At 34.6% G+C, this 25,011-nt stretch overlaps 1 protein-coding gene across 1 annotated transcript in view; it reads left to right on the top strand.

The window, feature by feature from the left end:
* The first annotated feature begins 9,382 nt into the window (after positions 1-9,382).
* The window catches only part of LOC143239978 (uncharacterized), a 54,870-nt gene continuing 39,241 nt past the window's right edge, over positions 9,383-25,011 (top strand). Inside the window, exons 1-4 of the mRNA XM_076481699.1 lie at positions 9,383-9,758; positions 13,217-14,956; positions 17,331-17,573; positions 24,047-24,130. Coding sequence (XP_076337814.1) covers positions 13,237-14,956; positions 17,331-17,573; positions 24,047-24,130 — 2,047 coding nt within the window. The 5' untranslated portion in view covers positions 9,383-9,758; positions 13,217-13,236. The remainder of the gene's footprint in view (positions 9,759-13,216; positions 14,957-17,330; positions 17,574-24,046; positions 24,131-25,011) is intronic.

The following is a 25,011-nucleotide window of genomic DNA, read 5'->3' as shown; positions in this document are numbered from 1 at the left end:
TTAGACACTCAGAGATGATATGACAGTATGCATCTATATCTGATGCGTCCGCGGCAATATGTAGTACTTCTGGAGGTAAGGTTTCATTTAATATAGTTTGGAAAACTGGCCAATTAGCTTTTTTGTAGTTCAGTTGGTCTCTCACTATGATTTTATTTAAGTGGGGGGTGAGATTGAAGATACACCAAACTGGAAGGTGGTCACTATCTATATCGTGACCAACATGAAAATTTATGAATTTGCGACTCATATTTGACGAACACAGGCATAGGTCCAGTATTTCACTGGTGCCATGTGCGTACGAGATATGTGTCGGTGTTGCATCGTTTAATAAAGTCATGTTTGATTCGTCCAGAAATTGATAAAGTAATTTGCCATTTGCGTTTGAGCAACGACAATTGAATGCTATATGTTTACTGTTTAGGTCGCCGATAATAATAAGATTACAGTTGCTATTATACAATATATTCAATAGATTTACATCTAACACTGTACTAGGCGAGCAGTAGATGCCCGCCACAGTAACGTCTGTCTGATTTTGCGTTTTTACATTAATAACTATAGATTCATTACTGGAAGGGATAGTAAGTTCCTGAACTATAAGTTCAGTCTTATACAATAATAAAGACCTCTGTTTGGATCTCTATTATCCTTCCTGTCATGTCTAATAGTAGAGTAGCCGTTTAATTTAAATCTATGGTAGTTATATAGAAGAGTTTCACTAATTATGATTACATCAGGTTTTATGGAGCTTGTTGTATCTTCAATCTCATGTTTCTTGGAAGCAAGAGCACCCTGGATATTGATGTGTAGAACTGTGAAGTTATCCATGTCTAGTAGAGTTTATGATGGAGGTTAAAATTTGCGGCAAGAACTTGTGTATGTTTTCAATATGATTTTAACAATTATGTCTGTGAGACTGTTGGTGTTTGTGGGATTTGTATATTCTGCCATTATTTCCGAGAAGGTGGAAGTTATGGCAGATGTCAATGTTGTTTCAATTGTTGTTGGTTGTGTATTTTGAGGTGGTTTGGTATTTCCTCTTCACTTGGTAATGGTTTTCCTGTCGGGATGATGAATTTTTAACCACTGCAGCGTATGTGTTTGTCTGTGTAGTTGTACTTTGTGGTGCTGGAGTGGTAGGTGTGGGTTCTTTAATTGTTCGTGGTGGTGGCGGCTTGTTCATGTTGGGATTTTAATTTCGTATAAGTGTGTTTTTATGGATTTATATTTCTGGCAACCTTTATAATTTGCCGTGTGTTCTTCCCCACAATTGCAGCATTTGGGTTTGGGGTTCTGTTTTGTACACTGTGTAATGTGGTGATTCTCCCACAGCCCACACAACGCGCATTTGCTTGGCATGCTGCTGCTACATGTCCAAACCTTTGGCATTGGTAGCACTGTGTGACAACCACTGCTGGTGTTTTTGTTTGTTCTACTGTGTACTTATGATACCACATAGTGATACCATTATTAATGAATTGTGTAATATCCTGGCTGTTGTCTGTGACTACTTTGATTAGGTTTGTGGGTCTTTTAGTAATATTTGAAATTATACGCTCAACTGAAATGTGTTTTATGTTTTGTGTACTTAACTCTTCCTTAATGTCTTCTATGTCTATTGAATTATGTACACCTCGTATCACAAAAGATTTCGGTGTTGGTTTAGTTCCTGGTAGGTGTATTGTAATGCTTCCTGTTTTGAATGCGTCTGCAGGCCAAGCTTTTAGTAGACTGTTTAAGTCAGCGGGTTCCTGTCCTTGAACCAGAACACCGCCTCTGGGCAGACGCTTAATATTAGTAATCTTTGTATTAGGTTTGCACCTGTATATTTCTTTGGCCAATTGTGGTTGGTTGTAACTACCAGGAACTCCTTGGATTATAACTGCGTGCTTAGGTGATTTTGGTGCGATTTGTGTATGTGTGTCTGTGGTGGTTGTTTTTTGTTTAATTTGTTTTTCTGACTTCGAGTCTGCACAAGCGTGAAGCCTTCGTCGTCAGAAAGAACTCGTCTTTGTCTGAACATGTTTGTTTTTGAATATCCAGGGTGGGGTTTGGGTTGCTAGTACTGCTAGTTTTTGGCATATTAAAGTCTATAACCGTAGTCTTAGGTACATTGTCTTCACATGCTGAAATCATAATATCTTTTACTAGTTTTCGTTTTTTTCGAGTCCTTACAGTATTTTCTTTAACCGGCGTTAACTTAGCTTTTAGTTCTTTTTCGGCTATGAACATTAAAGATTTTAATTTTAAATTATCATTATCTGTTTGGCCACAGTCACTAGACTTACTTTTTGTCCCTGAAACAGACGGGCTTGCTCCCTCAGTCTCAGACGCTACATCGCTTTCCCTGGTCTCCGACTCCCCGACCGGCATGTCGCCTCGTTGTTTAGCGAAGGGGTATTTCCTGTCTTGGGCTAATTCAAATGATAATAAGGTCTTCTGTCTACTGGCGTAAAACTAAAATTCGAAGTGAAAAGTAAAAGCACTAACAAAATATGAAGCAAAATATAACACGTAGAAATCTAGAGCCTTTCACAGGTATGTCCTTCCTTTACCCTGTCCAAGCGCAGAATCTCCTTACCACGTTTCTAGTATAGCCCTCCCTAATTTTGAAATGAGAGCCACAGAAAATACAACCAATTAGCGACACGCACTACGTGGAGCGGCTACTTTTAACCTAATAGTGAGATTCGATGTCATTTTTAGTGTGCATATATTCACTGCAAAGCTGTTCGGTAACTTTTCTAAATTTGAGGGTTTTAGCTTGGCATTTACGCTGTAGCCAAATCAGTATGTGTGTGTGTGTGTGTGTGTGTGTGTGTGTGTGTGTAATTACCGTTAAATATCAGGCTATTAAGTTCATAAATGTATCAGCCAGAACTCAATATATCTATCCGATTTTTTTTTCTTGGTATTTTTCTAATAATCTTTTCGTCGCATTTTAATTATAAGAATAGAATACGAAGAGAGAGAGACTGAAATATAAATAATAAAACCGAAAGGAAATATATGGTAAAAGTGTGTCCAAATACGAAATTGTAATGAAAAAAATTAATCAAATTAACATCAGTTTCAGGAAATGTGTTTATTTCTTCAAACTATTACTCACGCCAAAACAAGAAATCTGGCAAACTCTGAAATACTTGGTATAATGTTTCTGAATTATTTTTATGTCATTCTTTTTCTATTTTGAATACAAACTGAGTATTGTAGCGTTCTGTTAATTGGATTCTTTTGACAAATCATAAAGTATAATGGCAAAAGTTAATCCCAAAACGCTATTATTGAATACTTCAGAATAAACCTTTCATGTATAACAAGTAATAGTACAATAAAGCTAGTAACTGGTGTGGATGTTACCCTGTTAGATTGTGATATATTTACTTTATTTTTATTGGAATGAAAGTGTTGAAATTAGACAAGAACGAGTAAGAAATTTCCCCATATAAAGGAGACTGAATGGCGCAATATTCACAATATGGAAATATTTTTAAATGAGGAAACTTTTCCTCTTGCACGTAAACAAAGTTATTACTGTATTTTACGCCTTGCAAGACATTATATCGTGGAAGACGCACCCTAATTTTGGAAAGACAATTCTGAGAAAAAAATATTTTGACACAGCAATCAACATCTTGATGCAGCCTTGACTTTTTTCAAACGAGTAAATACCGTCAAATACATCATATTCTTCACAGTATATGTACAATATTAGTTAAAATGAATGTTTTGTGCTATTGAAAATACTTGTAATTGTTACGTAATGAGATTATGATCTGTATAAGAGACCGTTTTGAGTATCCCCTAAGCTAACCTCTTGCCTTTACCCATCACTTTTGTCTTGGTAGATGCATGGGGATTTTTAAATGTATTTTTTTTTTAAATGTGCGTCATATAAAGCGTAAAATACAGTAACTAAACAGATTGTTAAATTAATGTAGTTATCACTGTTCATTTCCTATTTATTGTGTTACTGCAAGATATTCACGCCAATGCTGTTTTGGCTTTGGAAATTAAATCTCATCCTTCAGTTGACAATATTTAATAGATACAATTATTTAAAGTTATGAAAAGAGATCCTTTTGTTAAAGAATTGCATTAAAAACATATCCTGCTTTTGAGGGTTTGTCAATTTATACACTGTGCTGCAATTATATTCAACTAGGTGAAAAACGTTATTAAAAGTTGTGTTTTTAGATGAACCAGAAATGCCAAGGTTTTGATTTACACCGTAAAACTAATTGTAAAACGGACTTAATGGATCTTCACGCATTTCTAAGAAAAATAGAAAAATGGATACTTCTATCTAATTTTAAAACACATTTCAGATATATCTGGTCATTTTAAAGCACAAAGTCACACAATAAGCTCAAAACTCAATCTTGTCAAACTCGTATTTTTTGTTGTCCAAATTATCGCAAAACTTTGGAAAAGATTCTAGACTTTAATTCACGTACTTATCGCCAGATGAAATTTTGCAAGGCTTCCAATCAATAATGAATCTTTTTATTCATGCACGTGTTTCTTTAAATAATGAAAGTGACCATTAATCTTAATTTAGGAAATTAGTAAAGAGAAACGAAGAGTTCTGCCTTCAAGAACGTCAACATGAAAGAGGGACAAGGGGTGTTTTGCCACCTGGATTATAATTTTTACGTTTTCCAAATTATGTTTGTTTTTTGTTTTTGAATTTCGCACAAAGCAACTCAAGGGCTATCTGTTCCAGCCGTCCCTAATTTAGCAGTGTAAGACTAGAGGGAAGGCAGCTAGTCATCACCACCCACCACTAACTCTTGGGTTACTCTTGTACCAACGAATTGATCGTCACATTATAACGCCCCACGGCTGAAAGGGCAAGCATGTTTGGTGCGACCGGGATGCGAACCCGCGACCCTCAGATTACGAGTCGCACGCCTTAACACGCTTGGCCATGCCGGGCCCTCTAAGTTATAACTTCAATATAATTTTGCCTCCTCTGTTATATATCCTGTAGACGACTATGACTGAATAAAAATAAATAAATAAACACGAAAAATGCTGCTTCTCTATAAACAGAATAAATAGAAAGGAAAATACTACCTTTCTATAACAGAACAAACAAACAGAGAAAATGCTGTCTCTGCATACACACAATAAAGAAACACGTGATATATTGTCACTTTATATCGTGCGAAAACTGAGAAACGGAATGCTTCTTTCACACAAACAGAAAAAAGGCAAAAAAAAAGTATTGCCTCTCTTTTGCAACACATGGAATTCTACTTCTTTTAAACAGAATAAAGAAATACAAGGAATCATGCTTCCGTATAAAGATAACAAATATTCGAAGTATGCACCTTTGTGAAGAATCGTATACAATGCTGCCTCCTTACAAACCCAGGAATGAAGTGCCTAGAATGCCATGCTGCATTCGTATCAATCTTCACGTAAAATAGTGCCTTAGTTTAAAATGAGTAATTAAATACATAGTACATTTTTCTTCAGTATAAATAGTGCAATTAAACCTATGTAACGTTTCCTTTGTAGAAAAATAAAGGCATATTTATAAATCTCCCTCTGTATGAACAAAGTAAAGAAACAGGACACTGCTTATGTGTAAATAGTATGTATGTGGTTTAATTAACTCACCTCAATACGACGCAATATTCAAAGTGAGAGGCCAGAGTCTCAGATAAAACAATATGTAAAATAAAACACTTTACTCTGACATACATTGCCAATGATTTATAAGAATTACTGCGAATAGTGCGTTTGTGTTCAACCGAATAAGAAACTAATTTCTTTCAATACAGAATTTGCATATCTATAGAAACTAATGGTAAGACTGTAGCATTTTGAAAGCTCTAGTTTCAGTGTTAACTAAAATTGTCAATACAATGTGTGTTTTCGTATAACAAATCCACATCGGGCTATCTGCGGAGCCCACAGATGGTACCGAACCCATAATTGTAGCGTTGTAAATCCGTAGACATACCGCTGTCTACGATTCATAGATCGTCCAAGGGTTTCAAACGTTTTAGACGTGCAGAGCTTCACATCAGAAAGAAAAATATTCCGGAGCCTTAATAAAAAAATACAATAAAAATAAAACCAATCGGTCACTAACATCAGATAAAATTTACTTCAAGATTTTAGAATTTAAATGTATTAAAAATTCAAAGACAAAAATCTACTTCTATTTATTGTTCAAAAATTCTGCTTGCAAAATTCATATCAGTAAAATTACAGTATTGTTATTTATTTATTACTGACTTGATGGGCTTGCTTTTGTTCACAAAGTAGTTCATTATTTGGAGTTATGGTTGTTACCTATAAGCGCAAATCATCTTCAATATTTAACCTGTTTCTAAATTTCTACAGGTCTTTGTAGCTGTACACAATGAAAATGTTTCCTCACAAAGATATGTCGTTGGAAATTCTGATGAATTTCCAAAGCTCTACTAATTATTTCAGAGTATTCCATGGCCATTTGAATCCGAAACTGTGTAATTTCTTCCTACTGAAATTTTGTTGCTGGGGCTTAATGAGTTGAAATTTCAATAAGCTGGTCTTTCTCTTTCAAAGGCAAATTTTTTGATATTTGCAGAGTTAGCAAAGGAATTTTGAATCCACAGTAACTTTTCTAAATGAGGAGGAAAATATTTCCCAATAGTTGTACACAAATCAGATATGCACTACAAGTCTGAAACTTTTGCATCTTCACTTGAGGAAATTTCGTTCATAAGTAAAAGGAGCACTGAGATTTTCGAAGCAATCAAGTTCTTCCATAAGTATACATTCACCCCAAAATTTTTAGCTCATTTCTCCACCTAATTTGCGCTTGCTATTTACCTATATATACATCTATATATGTTGTTCACCGAGGCCTTGAACGTTTTATAAAATACGTGACACTATAATGGAATAACACTCACTTAAAATAACGAGAAAAATACCGAAGATTCCAGTAAACTGACGTCAACAATATTACTAAAGCCTCGTACAACAATCTAATAGCATAAACAATGTACAACTCGTACAGAGTTACGTAGCAAAACTTGTTATAACTACCGCTTTTAAAATAATCATTAGATATTAAGTCACAAATGTATATCAAAGAGTAGTACCTAATCACTTAGTGTAGAGAATATATACTGATCATCTTCTTCATACTCTCACTGGAGAATCTCTAGAAGCACCATGTGATGTTTTGTGCACTTATCATTGCTGTAATTATAAATAAATATTGATTTTACTGTTTTCAACACTGTGTTCAGTTTCTACTCTGCATCACAATAAAGTCAATTTTTCCGTTTTATCTTCGTATATTTGATCCTGTTTGTATCTCTACTAATTAACAGTGATCTTCTTTGTTCTCAGTTCAGTTACAAATATTAACTTATTTTGTTTTTATCATTCATGAATGACCTCGTGAAGTTTTAGATTTTATAAACTGAAAAGTTAGTCCAAATATTAAGTTTATTTAAAGTTAAGCATAAACTTACACAGTGGGATATCTGTGCTCTGTCACTTGGCCACTGGAGAGTACATGTAAAGATTCGAAAGAAGTCTGAAGGTAGTCAGCCTTTTCTTTGTTAAACATACATTTCTGATTGTGACGTTACAAACTCATGATTAACTGTATGTGCCTTTCTGGATGATCCTTGTAAATAACGATGACCAATATTCCTTTCATTTTCAATACCATTAAGTACAGATAATATTCCCGTCTAGGTCACTTTTCTGCACCGAACAGGTAAGTAAAGGTGTTTTGCACAACCATACAGATATGTAAATCTTTACAAAAATAGTTCTAGCAAGTGAATATTTTTATGGAAGTGTGTTGGTAAAGAAGGAAGGTTTTTTTTTTTTACTGCTAAATGAATTTTGTCTCATGAAATCCTTGTGGTAAGCAAAATGTGCCATAATATCGTATCGGTAAGGTTTAAAAATGGAATCATAGAGCTACAGTAGAACAACTGACAGAATAGAAGAGACATGTTTCACTGCTAAAAATTGGAAATTTACCAGAAATCGTTTCTCAATATGTTGTCTGTTACTGCTTGACACATTGACGACCTATTCTTCTGATTTTGTGTTGCAAGACGCCAAGGACTTGTTTCAAATCTATTTCTGGATGATCCTTGTACATCAAGCGAACCTATATTCCTTTCATTTTCAATGCCATTGATCTTGGAAATTGGAAATTTTGATCTACACACATCTTTATTATCTTACTGTACGAATATTTTGCGTCGGAAAAGGATGTTATATACCCTTTTCAAAAGCGTCCAACTTACAGGGACACAATATAATTCGCGAAACTACAAAAAAATTATAAAATTAGTTCTGATACACTCCGTTCCACCGCGATTTTTATTGCATGTGGTAATCACTTGACTTACTGATTTACATACTCAAAATCGTTTTAATATAACATTTATGACCCTCTGTATTTCTCATTTTAATTAGATTACAATTAACCATGAGAATTTGTTATTGGATGAAAGATTGTATATTTTATGATAAAAAATATCTACTCAAGTATTCCATTCGTGTAAACTGTTTTCAGTATTTCACTGTAAGAGTCTAATGACAGTAATTAATACATACCTGCTATCATTTCCATTTTCCCGATGTTGTCTCCAAACACTGGCAGTTGACGGAAGTTGTAAAACATATTACTTCAAACAGGGACTGTTTGTTAAGTTGTACAATATTTTGTATAATAACAAAATGCCTTCACTTATTATAAATTACATACTTGAAAAACTGATGTAATGAAATATTTGCAGCAGATTCGTGATATTTGTAATTATATTTATAAACATGTTTATTTTGTTATTAGTGTTTATTTCTTTGGCAGAGTTATCGGTGTCTTGAGATTTTGGAGGTTTCTTATGTTTTATATCTGTGCAGTTGTTTATTGCTTCTGTTGGTTTTTGCTGTGTGTTCAGTTTTGGTATTCGTGTGATAGATTTTTTAAGTGTTTGTGTACATGTTATTTTGTCTTGTTTCTTAGTTGGTTTTGTTTGCTTGTTTTGTTATCTGTTGTTGCGTTATTTTTTAATTGGGTGTTTTTTATTTCGTAAATTCTTTGTTTTATTTCTTTATATTTTTCGCAGCCTTTATAGTTTGCAGTGTGATCTGAGTAATGAACTCCACGAATGAGTACAGTTTTCGGCTGTGGTTTATTTCCAAATAGGTGTATTATGACCTTGCCTTGTTTGAACGTGTCTGCTGGCCACCCCTTAAGCTATTTATTTAGGTCAGCTGATTCTTGACCTCTGACAAACAACTGCACACAGTCATTTGGAACCACCACTCTAGGATATTAAATAAGAGCTACCCTAGTCAGTTAAAAAGTTTCGAAATTATGTGACAAATTCACTCTAGCCGCATGTGGAGTGAAGAGAAACAATAGTTTCTGAGCGCCCCGGGCTATTTTTCGCCTCCCATAGGAGAACGAAATAATAATTTAACCCAAATAACAAATATGCGAGCCATGAGAAAGACAACCAATCAGCAACACTCACTGAGTGAAGCGGCTACTTTCAACCTAATAGTAAGATTCGATGTCATTCTTAGTGTGCATATATTCACTGCAAAGCACGTTCAGTAACTTTTCTAGATCTGAGAGTTTTTGCTTGGCATTTATGCTATAACCAATTCAATATATATATATGTGTGTGTGTAATTACCGTTAAATATCAGGCTATTAAGTTCATAAATGTATCAGCCAGAACTCAATATATCTATCCGATTTTTTTTTCTTGGTAAGTATTTTTCTAATAATCTTTTCGTCGCATTTTAATTATAAGAATAAAATACGAAGAGAGAGAGACTGAAATATAAATAATAAAACCGAAAGGAAATATATGGTAAAAGTGTGTCCAAATACGAAATTGTAATGAAAAAAATTTAATCAAATTAACATCAGTTTCAGGAAATGTGTTTATTTCTTCAAACTATTACTCACGCCAAAACAAGAAATCTGGCAAACTCTGAAATACTTGGTATAATGTTTCTGAATTATTTTTATGTCATTCTTTTTCTATTTCGAATACAAACTGAGTATTGTAGCGTTCTGTTAATTGGATTCTTTTGACAAATCATAAAGTATAATAGCAAAAGTTAATCCCAAAACGCTATTATTGAATACTTCAGAATAAACCTTTCATGTATAACAAGTAATAGTACAATAAAGCTAGTAACTGGTGTGGATGTTACCTTGTTAGATTGTGATATATTTACTTTATTTTTATTGGAATGAAAGTGTTGAAATTAGACAAGAACGAGTAAGAAATTTCCCCCATATAAAGGAGACTGAATGGCGCAATATTCACAATATGGAAATATTTTTAAATGAGGAAAATTTTCCTCTTGCACGTAGACAAAGTTATTACTGTATTTTACGCCTTGTAAGACATTACATCGTGTAAGATGCACACTAATTTTGAAAAGATAATTCTAAGAAAAAATATTTTGACACAGCAACCAACATCTTGATGCAGCCTTGACTTTTTTCAAACGAGTAAATACCGTCAAATACATCACATTCTTCACAGTATATGTACAATATTAGATAAAATGAATGTTTTGTGCTATTGAAAATACTTGTAATTGTTACGTAATGAGATCACGATCTGTATGTGTAAAAACGGCTGGTTTGGGTTGAGAAAAGTTTTTATGTAGAGGGGCGAACAACGTTTCGACCTTCGGTAATCGTCAGGTTCACAAAGAAAGAAAGAGGTAACAAACTGACAGCTGACCATGTGTTGAATGGGGTTGTGTAACTGAATATAGGAATGTAGAGGGCGTGTTTAGATGTGTCATATATTTATTAATATAGGTTTGAAGGTGCTCCTTTGTATTGGTTTATTTTGCGTTTCAGTTATTGTATAAGAAAGGCTTCTTTAATTTTGCGTTTGTTTATGTTTGTTTCTTTATTTGGTATTTGGGTGTTTTCTGTGGTTATGTTGTGGTTATTTGATTTGCAGTGTTCGAAAACGTGTGAAGGTGACTTCTTGTGTTCTTTGAATCTGATTTCCATATTTCTATTTCTTTCTCCAATATAGAAGTCGTAGCAGTTGTTACCTTGTATTTTATAAATGTTGATGTGATGTTTGTCCGTATAATTTTGTGCCTAGTTGTTGAATAAATTTGAATATTTTTTGTTTTTTTAACAGAAATTTTAAAGCCAAATAACAAAATATTAAGCCAAATCTGAAGTGCGTCTAAATCTCCAACGAATGAAACATGAAGTCATGCGGGCGTATGACGTCATAGTGTTCATTGTTAAGAAGTTTGTCTAATTAAACTACAACGAATCTAACTTAACCTAAAAATTACCAATTATAATTGTCATATATATAATTATACTTCATGTAAACATACGTGAAGTTGAAATAGTTGATACTGCATCTAATTGCATCACAGTTTCAAATTTGGACGAGTTTCAGCTATGATGTCACATTTCATTTTGTTTCATTTCGTTCGAAATTTACCCGCTAATCAATATCTGGCTTTTAAAAGACAGTTGGCATCACTACCCAGGGTCGATTGATGTTTCATACAAAAACTGCTAGACTATCTTGCATCTCCAATAAGGCATGCGATGTTGAGTGGTTCCACTCTGGATGTTAATCGAAATTATATTAACATTTTCACCGCGAGAACTTTACCTAAGCTAAATAAAATTGTCTGGCGTTAAGCAGATTAAGACATTAAAAGACCCAATACGCGATAAACGTGTTATATTTCAGTTATATTTTACTTTTTTTAGTTAATACAGCGTATTCTGATTCAATTTTATTGTTTTAGGAAAAAATAAACATTCTAAAATTTCCTCGCGGAGCCCCAAGTAACGATGTCGGAGCTCAAGAGCTTTGCGGAGAATAGTTTGAAAAAGAATATTATAGACCAGATGTAAACGACATCTGGTTATATTCTTCATTAAAGTACTAATTTTAAGCTCTAACTTAAAACCCGGTTCAACAGGGATACATTTGTGAACTTAAAACGCTGGAAACGGCGGTTTGATTCCCCCAGTGAACACAACAGATAGACTAATATAGCTTTGTTTTTACAAATAAACAAGTTGAAATAACTATTATTTTATTCTGGGGATAACGTCATCTGTGACGTAGACTCACGGGCTAAACTTTGAAAAACAACTCCCAGTCTGTAAACACTCGTTCTTGAAAAGACTACTTTCAATTATCACTCCAATATTACATTCACAACTGTGAATATACATTGTACTGTTGTAGCCATGGAAACATACGTCCTATAATTTTAGATGTACTTAGTGTATCTCACGACATTTTGCACACATTACAAGTTTGGTGTTCACAAAAAATCAAGTGTTTTAAAAAAGTACTTTTACTAAAGATTTGTCGTGAATAAGCCTTTACTTATCATTCTGAGATTTCATATTTCGATTTAGTAGCTCATAGAGGTTCCTCAATGAATATCAAAGGTTTTCTTCAATAAAACTATGTTATCTTTTCTACCATAAAACTAATTATAGCGAAATCAGTCTTGTGTGAAATTAAAAGTTGGAAATATTTTCTCTTCTTTAATTTAAATGCATAATATCATAGATTCGAGTCCTTATGTTTTATCTTAACAATTTCAAGTGTTAACCTTTCCACATCTGATTTATTTTAATTTTATTATATCATTACCTGACTCGTTACCAAAGAAGTAGTTTATCAGTCCAAGAAGAAACACATTACCCGTTTCTTGTACACCTTGCATGTGTTATCCACTCAGAATAACTTTATAGGCTTTTTTTTTTCTGAGTTTGATGTCCAAATGAAATTAATACGTCTTCCAATATGCATTTTATCAGAGAAAAAATATCAGTTGCTGGTTCAAATATCCTCAAACAACTATAATTTATCTGTTTTCCTAGCTAAGCTAAAAATAGATTAAACTATTTGTTATTACACAAAAAAACGGCTTCCACACATTATCTCAACTACTGTCTTTCACCATCAAAACACAATCAGAGATGATTGTACGATTGTCTTGAAAAACAGAAATTAAAAGATCTGATTTTCATTGTACATTGACAGAAATGAATTCCTGGTCACAATAGATTTTATTATAATTAGTGTTTGATTTAGTACGTGTAGTGTGATAATTATATTATATATCTATATATTTATAATGTTTGTGCTGACTTAAGCTTAGATAACTAAATAATTCGAGTTCTGAATGCCAACAGTTTGGCCAAACTAACATAACATGGATAGGATGACCAAGTTAACCAAATTAATAACAGTGGAACCAGTCTTGTTTCTTCATACGGTTGCCGTTTTATTGGAGATGAGCATCCTTCAAGATCTCATACGTCACAAAGTCTGCTTACAAGAAGCTGGAATCCACAATACCAGTGTTTGTAAACATTTAGACAAATACGTGATCCGGAGTGTTCAGGATTCCACGGTCATCTGGGTTCGATACTACAACGTGGTACTAAACGGGTGCGGATTACTTGCGTGTACTTACTTAGGTTCTTGGGGTGATCGTTTTGGACGAAAGATACCACTGGTTTTCCCTCCACTTGGATCCGTTCTCTCTTGCGTAAATTTCATCATTGTAACTACTTACATTTACAAAGGACACGTGTCATTGTTGTTGGTAAGCGCTGTACTTAGTGGCTTTTCTGGTGGGACTATTGCTATGACTGCCAATTCTTTTGGTTATCTGTCAGACATCACCACTGAAGGCAGCCGAACACTTCGAACTTTTATTTTAGAGGCTATGCTCGCTATCGGTGTTACCATAGGGTTATATGTAGGTGGTGCTATGTTACGTGTAACAAGTTACTGTAGTGTGTTTCTACTCGAATTGTCTCTGTGTGCTGTTGATATTCTGTACATCCTCTTTTGTCTGAAAGATATTAAACCGATTAATGAGAACCAACTCGTTAATGACTCAAGCCAACCTGTAAAGGACTCAAACCGATCTGTTAAAGACTCAAATCAACCCGTTACAGACTCAGGCCAACCCGAGAAGGACTCAAACCGATCTGTTAAAGATTCAAATCAACCAAATAAAGACTCAAATCAACCCGTTAAAGACTCAGGCCAACCTGTAAAGGACTCAAACCGATCTGTTAAAGACTCAGGCCAACCTGTAAAGGACTCAAACCGATCTGTTAAAGACTCAGGCCAACCTGTTAAGGACTCAAACCGATCTGTTAAAGACTCGGGCCAACTCGTGAATGCTTCAAACCGATCTGTTAAAGATTCAAATCAACCAAATAAAGACTCAAATCAACCAAATAAAGATTCAAATCAACCAATTAAAGACTCAAATCAACCCGTTAAAGACTCAGGCCAACCTGTTAAGGACTCAAACCGATCTGTTAAAGACTCGGGCCAACTCGTGAAGGACTCAAACCGATCTGTTAAAGATTCAAATCAACCAAATAAAGACTCAATTCAACCAATTAAAGACTCGAATCAACCCGTTAAAGACTCAGGCCAACCTGTAAAGGACTTAAACCGATCTGTTAAAGACTCAGGCCAACCTGTTAAGGACTCAAACCGATCTGTTAAAGACTCAGACCAACCTGTAAAGGACTCAAACCGATTTGTTAAAGACTCAGGCCAACCTGTAAAGGACTCAAACCGATCTGTTAAAGACTCAAATCAACCCGTTACAGACTCAGGCCAACCCGTGAAGGACTCAAACCGATCTGTTAAAGATTCAAATCAACCAAATAAAGACTCAAATCAACACGTTAAAGACTCAGGCCAACCTGTAAAGGACTCAAACCGATCTGTTAAAGTCTCAGAACAATCTGTTGAAGACACAAGAGGGTTCTGCCAAAAACTCTTTGGAATTGACCACGTCCTTGATATGCTCAAGACGACCCTCAAACAGAGGCCACAGAATAAAAGAAAGTATATATTACTAGTGAATGTAGCCACTACATTAGCTTACTACGGGCTAGAAGGTAGGTAATTTTTTTCTGTTCACTTGCTGTTTTATGAAATTAGTTTGTTATAACTTAAAAAACAATCCGAAATAAAAATAAATTAAACAAGAAACACGTAGAGAAACATGTTATAAAAGTCTTTAATTACTAAACAACTCTCAATAGCATCGTGTCATTTTTAATTACTTACGTCTTACCAATTATGCTCACCTTTTTAGTCATGGGAGCGTTATAATGTGACGGACAATGCCTCGTTTCGTTGGTAAAAAAGTAGCCAACAGTTGGGTACGCCTTGTGCAGATAGCCCACATGTAATTTTGCGCGAAATTCAAATCAAACCTGAAAGGAACTGAGGTTAGTTAATATTTAGGCTTAGGTATTCGTTTGAGATACTTAGAACTTTTTGTCTCAAAAAAGTTCATTGCTTGATTATATCCTGATGTTAGTTAAAATTTTAAAGCTAACTGTGGATAAAGTATATTTACTAATTTGACGCTGTGCGCGAATTGCCAAAACACATAAAGCAAGACCGGTTTTGTTCATAATCCTATATGTTCACAGACATGTATTTTTGATTGGTGTTTTGTCAATATTAATTGTTTTACTATTACCACCACAATATTTGTAGGTGACCCATGAACTGTTAAAGAGGTTGCAAATTCGGAAAGAAGATCTAAAAATCAACTATAGTTTTATTTATGGGTAACATTCTTTTATAACACGATGAATTTGTTTCATAAGAACAAAACTATGTTTTCGTAAGAAAGGAACGAGAAGTAGTAAAGGATATTTTGAAGCAGTGTTTAATTTTTTTAAGTTCGTTCAAATTTGTTTGTATATAATAGATTTGGCCAAAATATTTACGTTCTGTTCCATATTAATATAACTGTATAAGTGTGCCCCCGCTGGTACAGCGGTAAGTCTACGGATTTACAACGCTAAAATCAGGCATTCGATTCCCCTCGATGACCTCAGCAGATTGCCTGATGTGGCTTTGCTATAAGAAAAACACACAACACTGATTTGTTATTGAGTAAATGCCCGAGTAATGATAGAAAAGTCAGAGTATGAACATGTGAAAGTTGATATTTTTGTCTTATAAATCGTTTTGAGCACTTGTTCGTTAAAACACACCTGTTTTGTATAAAATAGTGTGCTATCGATGTGATCATTTTCGAAACAGATCAACGCTTTCTATTCAGACAATTTCTTTATACCTCATGTACATTCATGCTTCCTCACGTCTCAGAAGTTAAAAGGAACAAAACTGTTCGACTCTCCAGAAATTACACGAAACAAATGTGCATCAGAACAGTAGAGTACTCCAAGTGTACTGCATCCAGAATCCTGAAGCATCTACTGGTATATGCCGAAAAACTACTACCTAAGATGACCATGTTTTGATCAGGTTAACACATCAAGGTCAAAATAACACTTGCAACACCTTAAAATAGGAATGGCTTGAACAAATTTATTCCAGGGTATCCAAAATAACAGTGAATAGGAGACTGGTCAAACAAGGTTATTTTGCAAGAAGGGCTATCTGTAAACCGATATTAACCAGATTTCAACACCGTCACCATGTTAATTGGGTAAGACAGCAGCTTACAGTTAGGATGCTACCAGCACGTCATCTTTTCAGATGATTCTTGTTTTTGGCTTGTTAAAACTGATGATAGGATTCGTATTCGTAGTTTTCCTGGAGAACAGATGAGGGAAGACTGTCTTTATATAGGGAAGATAAGAAATTGGTGCACTGTATGTTTGGGCAGCTATTCATCGTAATGGGAGACCACTCTTTATATCCTTCAGAGAAACGTCAGTGGCGTCTCCAACATACATCACATGGAGACAATACTTCTACCATATATTAGGTATAGCAATGCCACAGTGCAATATACAAGATCATCTCGACATGGAAAGCATTACAAGATTATCATGGCTATCAAAGTGTACACTGAGATATGTTGGACAGAACTGAGCCGACACTTGCTAACCACGACTCTAAATCAGCTACTGTAGATAAGTTGCAACGCCTCTTGTAAAAAGTTAGTATGAAATTAATGGATTACATCAGTAATCTCATCAAAAGCATGATTATGTTGTCTTGCAGAAGCTAGTAGAGTATAAGGAGGGAAACCAAATTATATATGTTACAAATTATATATGTAGAAGATTAATATAACACGTATTGTTCAGTTTAACAGTACTAAGTGTACTTATATTCCTTCTTAATAATAATGATCTTATTTGTAATAAAATATGCAAACATTTAGTATGCAAACGGTAGTATTAACCAGAATATCTTACAGCACTGTGAAAGTAGCTTTCAGGGACCTTTATAGTTTGCTTTTCAGTTTGGAGTATTTTTGTCATTTATTTGTTTATTTAGCTCAATTGGATCTGTTATACATCTTCCTGACTGATGATCCTCTGTTATGGGACCAGAGAAGATACAGTTACTTCTCAGGATTGAACTTTGGCCTATCTGCGGCATTTTTGCTAGTAGGCTTGCCGCTCACATTCCGCTGGTTTCAAATCCCTGATGCTTTACTTGGAGTTATGGGAACGTTATCAAGAGGCCTTGGGCTGGCAATGTTGAGTTTAAGCACCACTACACCTATGGTGCTAATTTGTAAGTATAAGCTTTGATCTTTCTGTATATATAATAATTAAGGACGTAACCATTGTCCTTTCTTATAATTGTAAAATGTTTTCAGAAATAACAAATAATATACAGCATTTAAATTTAAATTACTAAGAGAAAATAACACAAATTAAATTAGGCTTTTATGTATTTTTACCCTTTTTCTTTGAAGTAACATTAAATTAACCAATTCATCATTATTCTATGTATCAAATCACCTCTTTAGTTACCAAGCTAAAAATGCACGTTTATCTTAAATTATTTACTATTCTGGCATAATATACGTTTCATGCCTTATTTGATTATTAGAGGAATCTTCATACGTTTTTCTTTACTCTGATTCTTTGTACTTTTCACATAAAAATTATTCAGAAAACTATTGGATTATCTTCGTTCTAGCTACTTTTGGTATTCTCTAGTAGGTTATATATATTTTGCTCACGGGGATATCTCTGCAACTTTTCACGCTGTTCAAAACAGGTCAATAACGGAAGCGTCCTTCATTAGTTGAATAGATTATATTTAGAGGTTGCAGCCTGAACTATGAAATGTAAGAACAACCAGTCACGTAGTTACCTTGGTCATTATGCGTGTATGCATACGGTGTTTGTTCTTTTAGGTAATACTAATTATTTTATTATTGTGTTACACCTCACATTACGCATCCAAGCTATAAATTCTCTGAGCTTATTAAACTCAGTCATTTAATTAAGTTCAGAGTTTATATGTAATTATCCTACATGAATCTCCCATTATAAAACAGATCTATCTAACACTTATTAGGAAATCCATCTCACCAAAGATATCACATGCTAGTGAGAGAAGAAAAATTGTGGTGCCATGACCACAGGATTTATTGCAGGGTTTTCTATTTTTCTGATGCTCATATTGGCTCTTATCTGATCTTTATAATGTAAATAAGATAAAAGTAGGGCTTCATCCAAAGAATAAACATTTGCCACCATAGAGAGTATAAGAGTGGTTTTGAGTCCAGAAGAAGCCTTCTTCAAGTCATAGGACTTTTTTATGTTGATGAAAAGGCCTCTAACATTGATTAGTCTACAAACACAAGCTGACGTTTAGTGCACCAAACTAATAAATCAAACCTTATCTCTGAGGATCAATCTCAGGAAAAGGAAAGCAAAGATAACTGAGAGTTACTAAGGTTGAATGGCATCTGATGAGTTTACGACCACTTGTAGAGATCTCTACAGGACTCCCAGATAGAAGTGTAGATGATCTATCTTGTTGCATAGTGAAATCCTTGTCATTAATACAGTGTCCTGATCATAAACGCCAGGTGGTTGTAGGAACCATGCACATTTCTGCCATTGCAAACCAAAACCTTGATGTACGAAATTCTGCTAGAAGATATATACCATAACTAATACATCAGGAGCTCTGGAAAGAGCAGTCAAAGGACGCTGATATAGCGAAGCTGTTCGTTCTTATGCAGCAAGGTAATTTTCTACCAGTACTAACAATGTAAGGTATCATAAATACATGTAGACTACGCTTCTTTTGTGGACAGTTACAAGTGCAGGAAGACGTGTCGTGTCATAAGTATAAACAACAGAGCTATGATATACCTATTGTTCTGTACTTAGAGTTCCCCAGAACTTTAAGGCAAGGGATTCCCCAGAATTTGTATGACATAGTGATTGGAGGACATGAAGGTATTGCCCACATCTCTGTTTATATTCAATGGCACTTCTTCTGGCCACATATGAGTTGAGATATTTAGTGATTCTGTGAGTAATGTATAGTGTGTACCAACTAGAGACAAAACTGGCAGAGACAGAGTAAACTCCTGAAGAGAATTGTTGTATCTCCTCTGAAGAGGATTGCCTTAGATAGTATTGGTCCACTTCCAGAAACTGGGAGAGTTCTTTAGTATATACTTGTTGCTCTAAACTACTTCATGGAGTGGGCTGGATTCTATCTGTTTGTCGATACATTGGTATAGCTTATTGGTGGAGCACTGTGCAGCATGGTTCGGAGCACCAGAAGAGATGAACATGGATGAGAGAGTCGAACTCAGCATTAAGTTGTTCTTTGAATTTCGTAAGGTGGGAAGAAAATATATACTTCATCTTGCAACATCCAGTCTTATAGTTTGTTAGAATTGGTAACACAGATTATCAAGCAGATGTTTACTATATTTGTTACTCATGGCTAAACCAACAGGGATGAATGCTTGGCAAACACGATGGTATACAATAATTGAACAGAGATCTACATGATGATCATTAAATACGTTCGTGTTTAGACGAGAAATATCATTCACTATAGATGTTATACACGGTACTCTCCTACGAGAAGACATCCTGCAGTGGAATACATAGAATAATTAAATACTACTGTAGTCAATGTGCAGGAATTTGCTCAACAACAACTGAGAAAGCTGCTCGAAGATGGAAGAATGTTCATAACAAGAGAGTAAGCGATGATATACCAATATTAGGTCTAGTTGTGATATTAGCCAGAAACACATAAGAAATGGTACATGCTAGTAGCGCATAAGCAACAACTTGGACCCAGCAAGACCGCTTAATACCTCATATTCTGACAGACTGGTTCATTTATATATGAACTACAGCAGATAATAGGTGTACAAGAGCGTCTGGAATACGTTGATGAGTTGCATCAGTAAGTCACTCGTAAATCTTTCACACAATGGTTTGCCCACGAATCTGAGGTTGAGAATGTAAAGTCAGAGGATGTTGATAACATTGTTTCGAGTTGTAATAATTCACACAATGAAGAAGAAAGAGCTAAACGTACTTATCTGGCTGTTGATGACGAGTCAGAGAAGTAATCACTGGAGTCAGAGGTGAAAGATATCTGTGACATTTGGTCAGGTCACCAACATCGACCGTATGATTAACTTGAGTAGAAATGATTGATCACAATAAACTAGGACAGTCAAGAACTTGAAGGGGCACTGGCTAATGGACATGCCAAATCTTGCTTTCTGAGAAATTAAGTGGTCGTATAAGGCACAATGCATCTACAATATTGTATGATTACAACACAGTCATCCTAATATGTAGAACAATAATTAGGGTGAGCAACGACTAACGTACATGATGTTGTCATACACAATGTATTTACTCCATTGTGTAGTTACCACTTGATTACTAGTTAAAACATCGGCAGCTTAACATGATAACTGACGGATAGAAAGCGGTTTTCCTTGCTATTCAAACTATCAGGTAATGTTACCTGGTAGAATATACTGACTGAAGTTTGTAACTATTGTTCTATTCTCGATGGATAGGAGAGTCAGATGGTTGAAAAACTAATTACTTCATGCTTTGTAAGTCCTGACAAATTATATGAAATATTGTGTTTGTACTGTATATTTCTACTTGGTCAGCACAAGTTAAACAACTGGGATGAAAAAAATATAGTACGTAATACATTGACAGTTCGCACAACTGAAGATTGTATCTAAAAGTTCAAACTTAGCTTAGTGGTTTTATGATCCTTGCTTTTCCAGCTACCGGGTATTTCATGATACAATGTTAAGTACAACGTTTCATGATTGACATTTGATTTACTTTATAAGTTAGTGTGATCATATAATTTCAAAATGTGAAACTTAAATAGCATTTTGACCCTTACCTTACAAAGAATAAAGTAAATTTTCTAGTGTTAAACATTGCTTGAAATTTCACATTACACAACATATCAATATACATCGTATGCATAGAGATAAGCAAAATCACACGTACAAAAATGATTTAATCTATTTGTATAGAGTCATTTGGAGGACTGTACTCATGATTGCCCTATTTTGCATTCTGCTGTTAGTGAGAACTCTACAGAATAAGTCACCGTGTATCCTTTAAATTTTTCATATTGAAAACACGATCATTAACTTTAACCAGTTAGCCCCTCTGCTAGTACAATGGTAAATTTGCAGATTTACACCCTTCAAATCAGCGGCTCGATTCTCCTCGCTGCTCTCAGCAGGTAGTGCATTGTGACTTTGCTATAAGAAAGCACACAAACATACCCTGATCGATTAATTAGAAATGTAACTTCAAAGTCTTATCTCAACTGAATTTCGCTTCTGATTATTTAATGCCTAACATGAAAAACAAGTTCAGTTTGTTGGCTCCTAGATGGCAATACTATCGTTATGGAAAGATAACCTCAGAAGCAGGCTCATAATTCAGTCTGAGCTGAGAAGCGGTGTCTTTCATTGTATTTCAACTCTAAATCCAGGTATCATTATTATTTGTATTTTGGTATTATTTTCACAACAGAAGATGGCTACTTTGTTATTTATCAGTTCCAATTTCGCTATATTCATGTGCTCAGATAGTTCTCATGTAGCTTTGCGCGAAATTCAAAAGAAACCAAATAAACTATATCCATGTTTAGTTACACAGGGTTAAACAATAATAAAATATATAGACAAAATCATACAATGCAGTTACGTTTGAAAATAATAAAACTTAAATACGTATACAAAGAAAAAGTAATAAAAGTATATCATAAGTATAAATGAAAAGTCCCTTCCTTGGCTCAGGAGTTGAGACAACGTGCCGTGTTCTAATCTAAAGTGTTGAAGTCTAGTGATAATTCAGTCAGGTTCACAGTAGTATTAAGTTGTTGATTATGTGTAACGTAATCATAAGTTTCAAAATAGAACAATGGTCGTTACAGTTTGATTAGAAAACAAAAAGAGGTCTTTAATGAAAAAATCGTTATAAGATAGACGTAGTTGTCACTTATTTCCTAAATATTTTTAAGAAATAAATTATTTTATTATACATAAATAAAACAGGAATTCAGGAAACTGTTAACCAAAAAAAAAAGTCTTCCTAAATCAGTGCAATAAATTGCATAAATTAATTAGCACGGGTTTTGTATTCAACATATTATCACTAACAATAAGCCCGGCATGGCCAGATGGGTCAAAGCGTTTGACTCCTAATCAGAGGGTCGCGAGTTCGAATTAGTATCGTACCAAACATGCTCGCCCTTTCGGCCGTGGGGGCGTTATAAGGTAACGGTCAATCCCACTATTCGTTGGTAAAAGAGTAGCCCAAGAGTTGACGATGGGTGGTGATGACTAGCTGCCTTCCCTCTAGCCTTACGCTGCTACATTAGGGACGGCTAGTACAGATAGCCTTTGAGTAGCTTTGTGCAAAATTATAAACAAACAAACATTCGTAATAATCATTCTGATTTACGTTCATTATCTAATTCTGGGGACTGTTTGCAACTTGATTGTTTTCTGTCATTTCAATATGATATAAAATTAAAACCGAAGAAAGTTTCCATAAATATCATTCTGTATTTCAATTGTTTTTGTAGAATAAATAACTTAGAAATTCTGTATAAGTAATGCAGTTCATACTTTCGATTATATTTATTGTTTTAACTTTAATAACAACAAATATGTTTGTTTTCTAAATAGAATATAAACAATTACGGACGATAATATAAAATAGGCTCTAGGCCTATCTTGTCTGTGTGAATGTACTAAAAATCCTCGTTGAAGTTTTATGTCATACATAATTTCGTCCCCGAGTAGCAGAGCGGCAAGTTTGCGTACTCACACTGCAAAAACAGAATCCATAATATAGTTTTGTGCTTATTTCCAAATAATCAATCAATTATACCTCGTTTCTTCAGTATTTCTCTCTCTACGTCGCAACATTTACATACTGGACATGATTTTGACAATGTTGTATATTTTGAGTAATTTTAAAATCACACACTACAATTTTAGAAGTAGCAGAAACCATTATTGGGTGGGAAAAGTGGATGTAAGACAGCTGTTGTTATGCAAATATTACAAGTGAAGTTATATTTTGGTGCCAAACAGCAGTCAGTTAACGCCATAGAGAAAAGGAATTTTTGTTTTACTTGCAGATAATTTCCTAAAATAGTATTATTGTGTAAAGGAAAATAAGGTAATTCACAGTTATCTTCAATTCACAATACTTAAATTTCTATGGTCAATTCTGATTTCGAATCACATATGGGTTCGAGTATGAATTACTAAATACACAGCTCATGACTGAGTCATAGACTCGAGTACTACAAATATAACGTTTATTCTGAAAACCATTGAATGAAATTTAAATAAGACGATTTTTATATTTTCATAAACAGAAGACATTTTACATATTTGTTTGTGACTTCAGCTGCTGTCCTACAGCTTCTTCCCAAACAGTTTGGCCTCCTCATCACTTTGAGAAGTTTTCAGTTACAATAAATGATCTTATGTTTATTAGGTATCCCAAATAGCTATCATTTAGAGCAAATACCACAACATTGAAATTCATTTGACTTGCCAATCTATTTAAACTATCATTTCTCTTCCCAATTTTTACATAATATTCACATTTTCCACAGAATCCCAGTTCAATTTTAGTTTTACAGACAGAAACAAGCTCTCCTTTTGACACTGATATTTCAAATTTCTTTTATACCTTTAGGCCCTGTACTTTTCTTATTTTCCGAATATGCCGTTCCAGCCGCAAGGTCAATTCAATCAAAACTGGTTGAGGAGAACGAAAGAGGTTAGTGAGGTCTTATGATTACGATATGTACTGTGTGTTGTTCTTTGTTTAACTACGTTCATATATGCTTTTATTATCAACCACAAAGAACTACAACCCTCAGACACTGAGTGCCGTGAACCGAGAAAGTTTTGGGATACGCTAGTTTAGCTTGGTTTGTTTTTAATTTAGCGCAGAGCTACTCGAGGGCTATCTGTGCTAGTCGTCCCTAATTTAGCAGTGTAAAACTAGGAGGAAGGCAGTTAATCATCGCCACCCACCGCCAACTTTTGGGCTACTTTTTTACCAACGAACGCTGGGATTCAGCGTCTTTTTGTAATGCTCCCACGGCTGAAATGGCGTGCATGTTTGGTGTGATGGGGTTTCCAACCAGAGACCCTCAGATTACGAGTCGAACACCTTAACCCACCTGGCCTTGCCACGCCGAAAGGAATATGAACCACGCAGAATAAGAAAACAGAAGTGGTAAAAGTATCACACTGATAACACACTCAGCATTCAGTAAAAACTGTACACCCCTTTTTTAAAGAATAAAATAAGGCAGTTGATATAATTTTAAATGAGCTTTATATCCAAGATAAGGAATATAGCTCGTTAACAGTATCCACCGGCAACTATTAAGTTACTCTAATTTAATAGTGAGAATTGGCAGTCACTCTTTATAACGTACTAACGGCCCGAAAATGAGATGAGTGGTTTTGCACTAACGGAACGCTAAGCAGAATCTTTGTTTTTCGTTCTGACACTTTAACCACTAAGTCACCAAAGGCAATTAGTGTTGAACTATTTAGAGAAAGTTTCGTGAGCGATTAGTAAATATATACATTAAAGAAAAGTATAATTGCTTGTCAAGGACTAATTAAGTTTGCTTTCTTTTTATG

The sequence above is a fragment of the Tachypleus tridentatus genome, chromosome 13, assembly GCF_004210375.1.
Source record: "Tachypleus tridentatus isolate NWPU-2018 chromosome 13, ASM421037v1, whole genome shotgun sequence".
NCBI classification, from domain to species: Eukaryota; Metazoa; Arthropoda; class Merostomata; order Xiphosura; family Limulidae; genus Tachypleus; species Tachypleus tridentatus.
The sequence above is the reverse complement of the archived record's forward strand: the minus strand, read 5'-3'. Positions and strand labels throughout refer to the sequence as shown.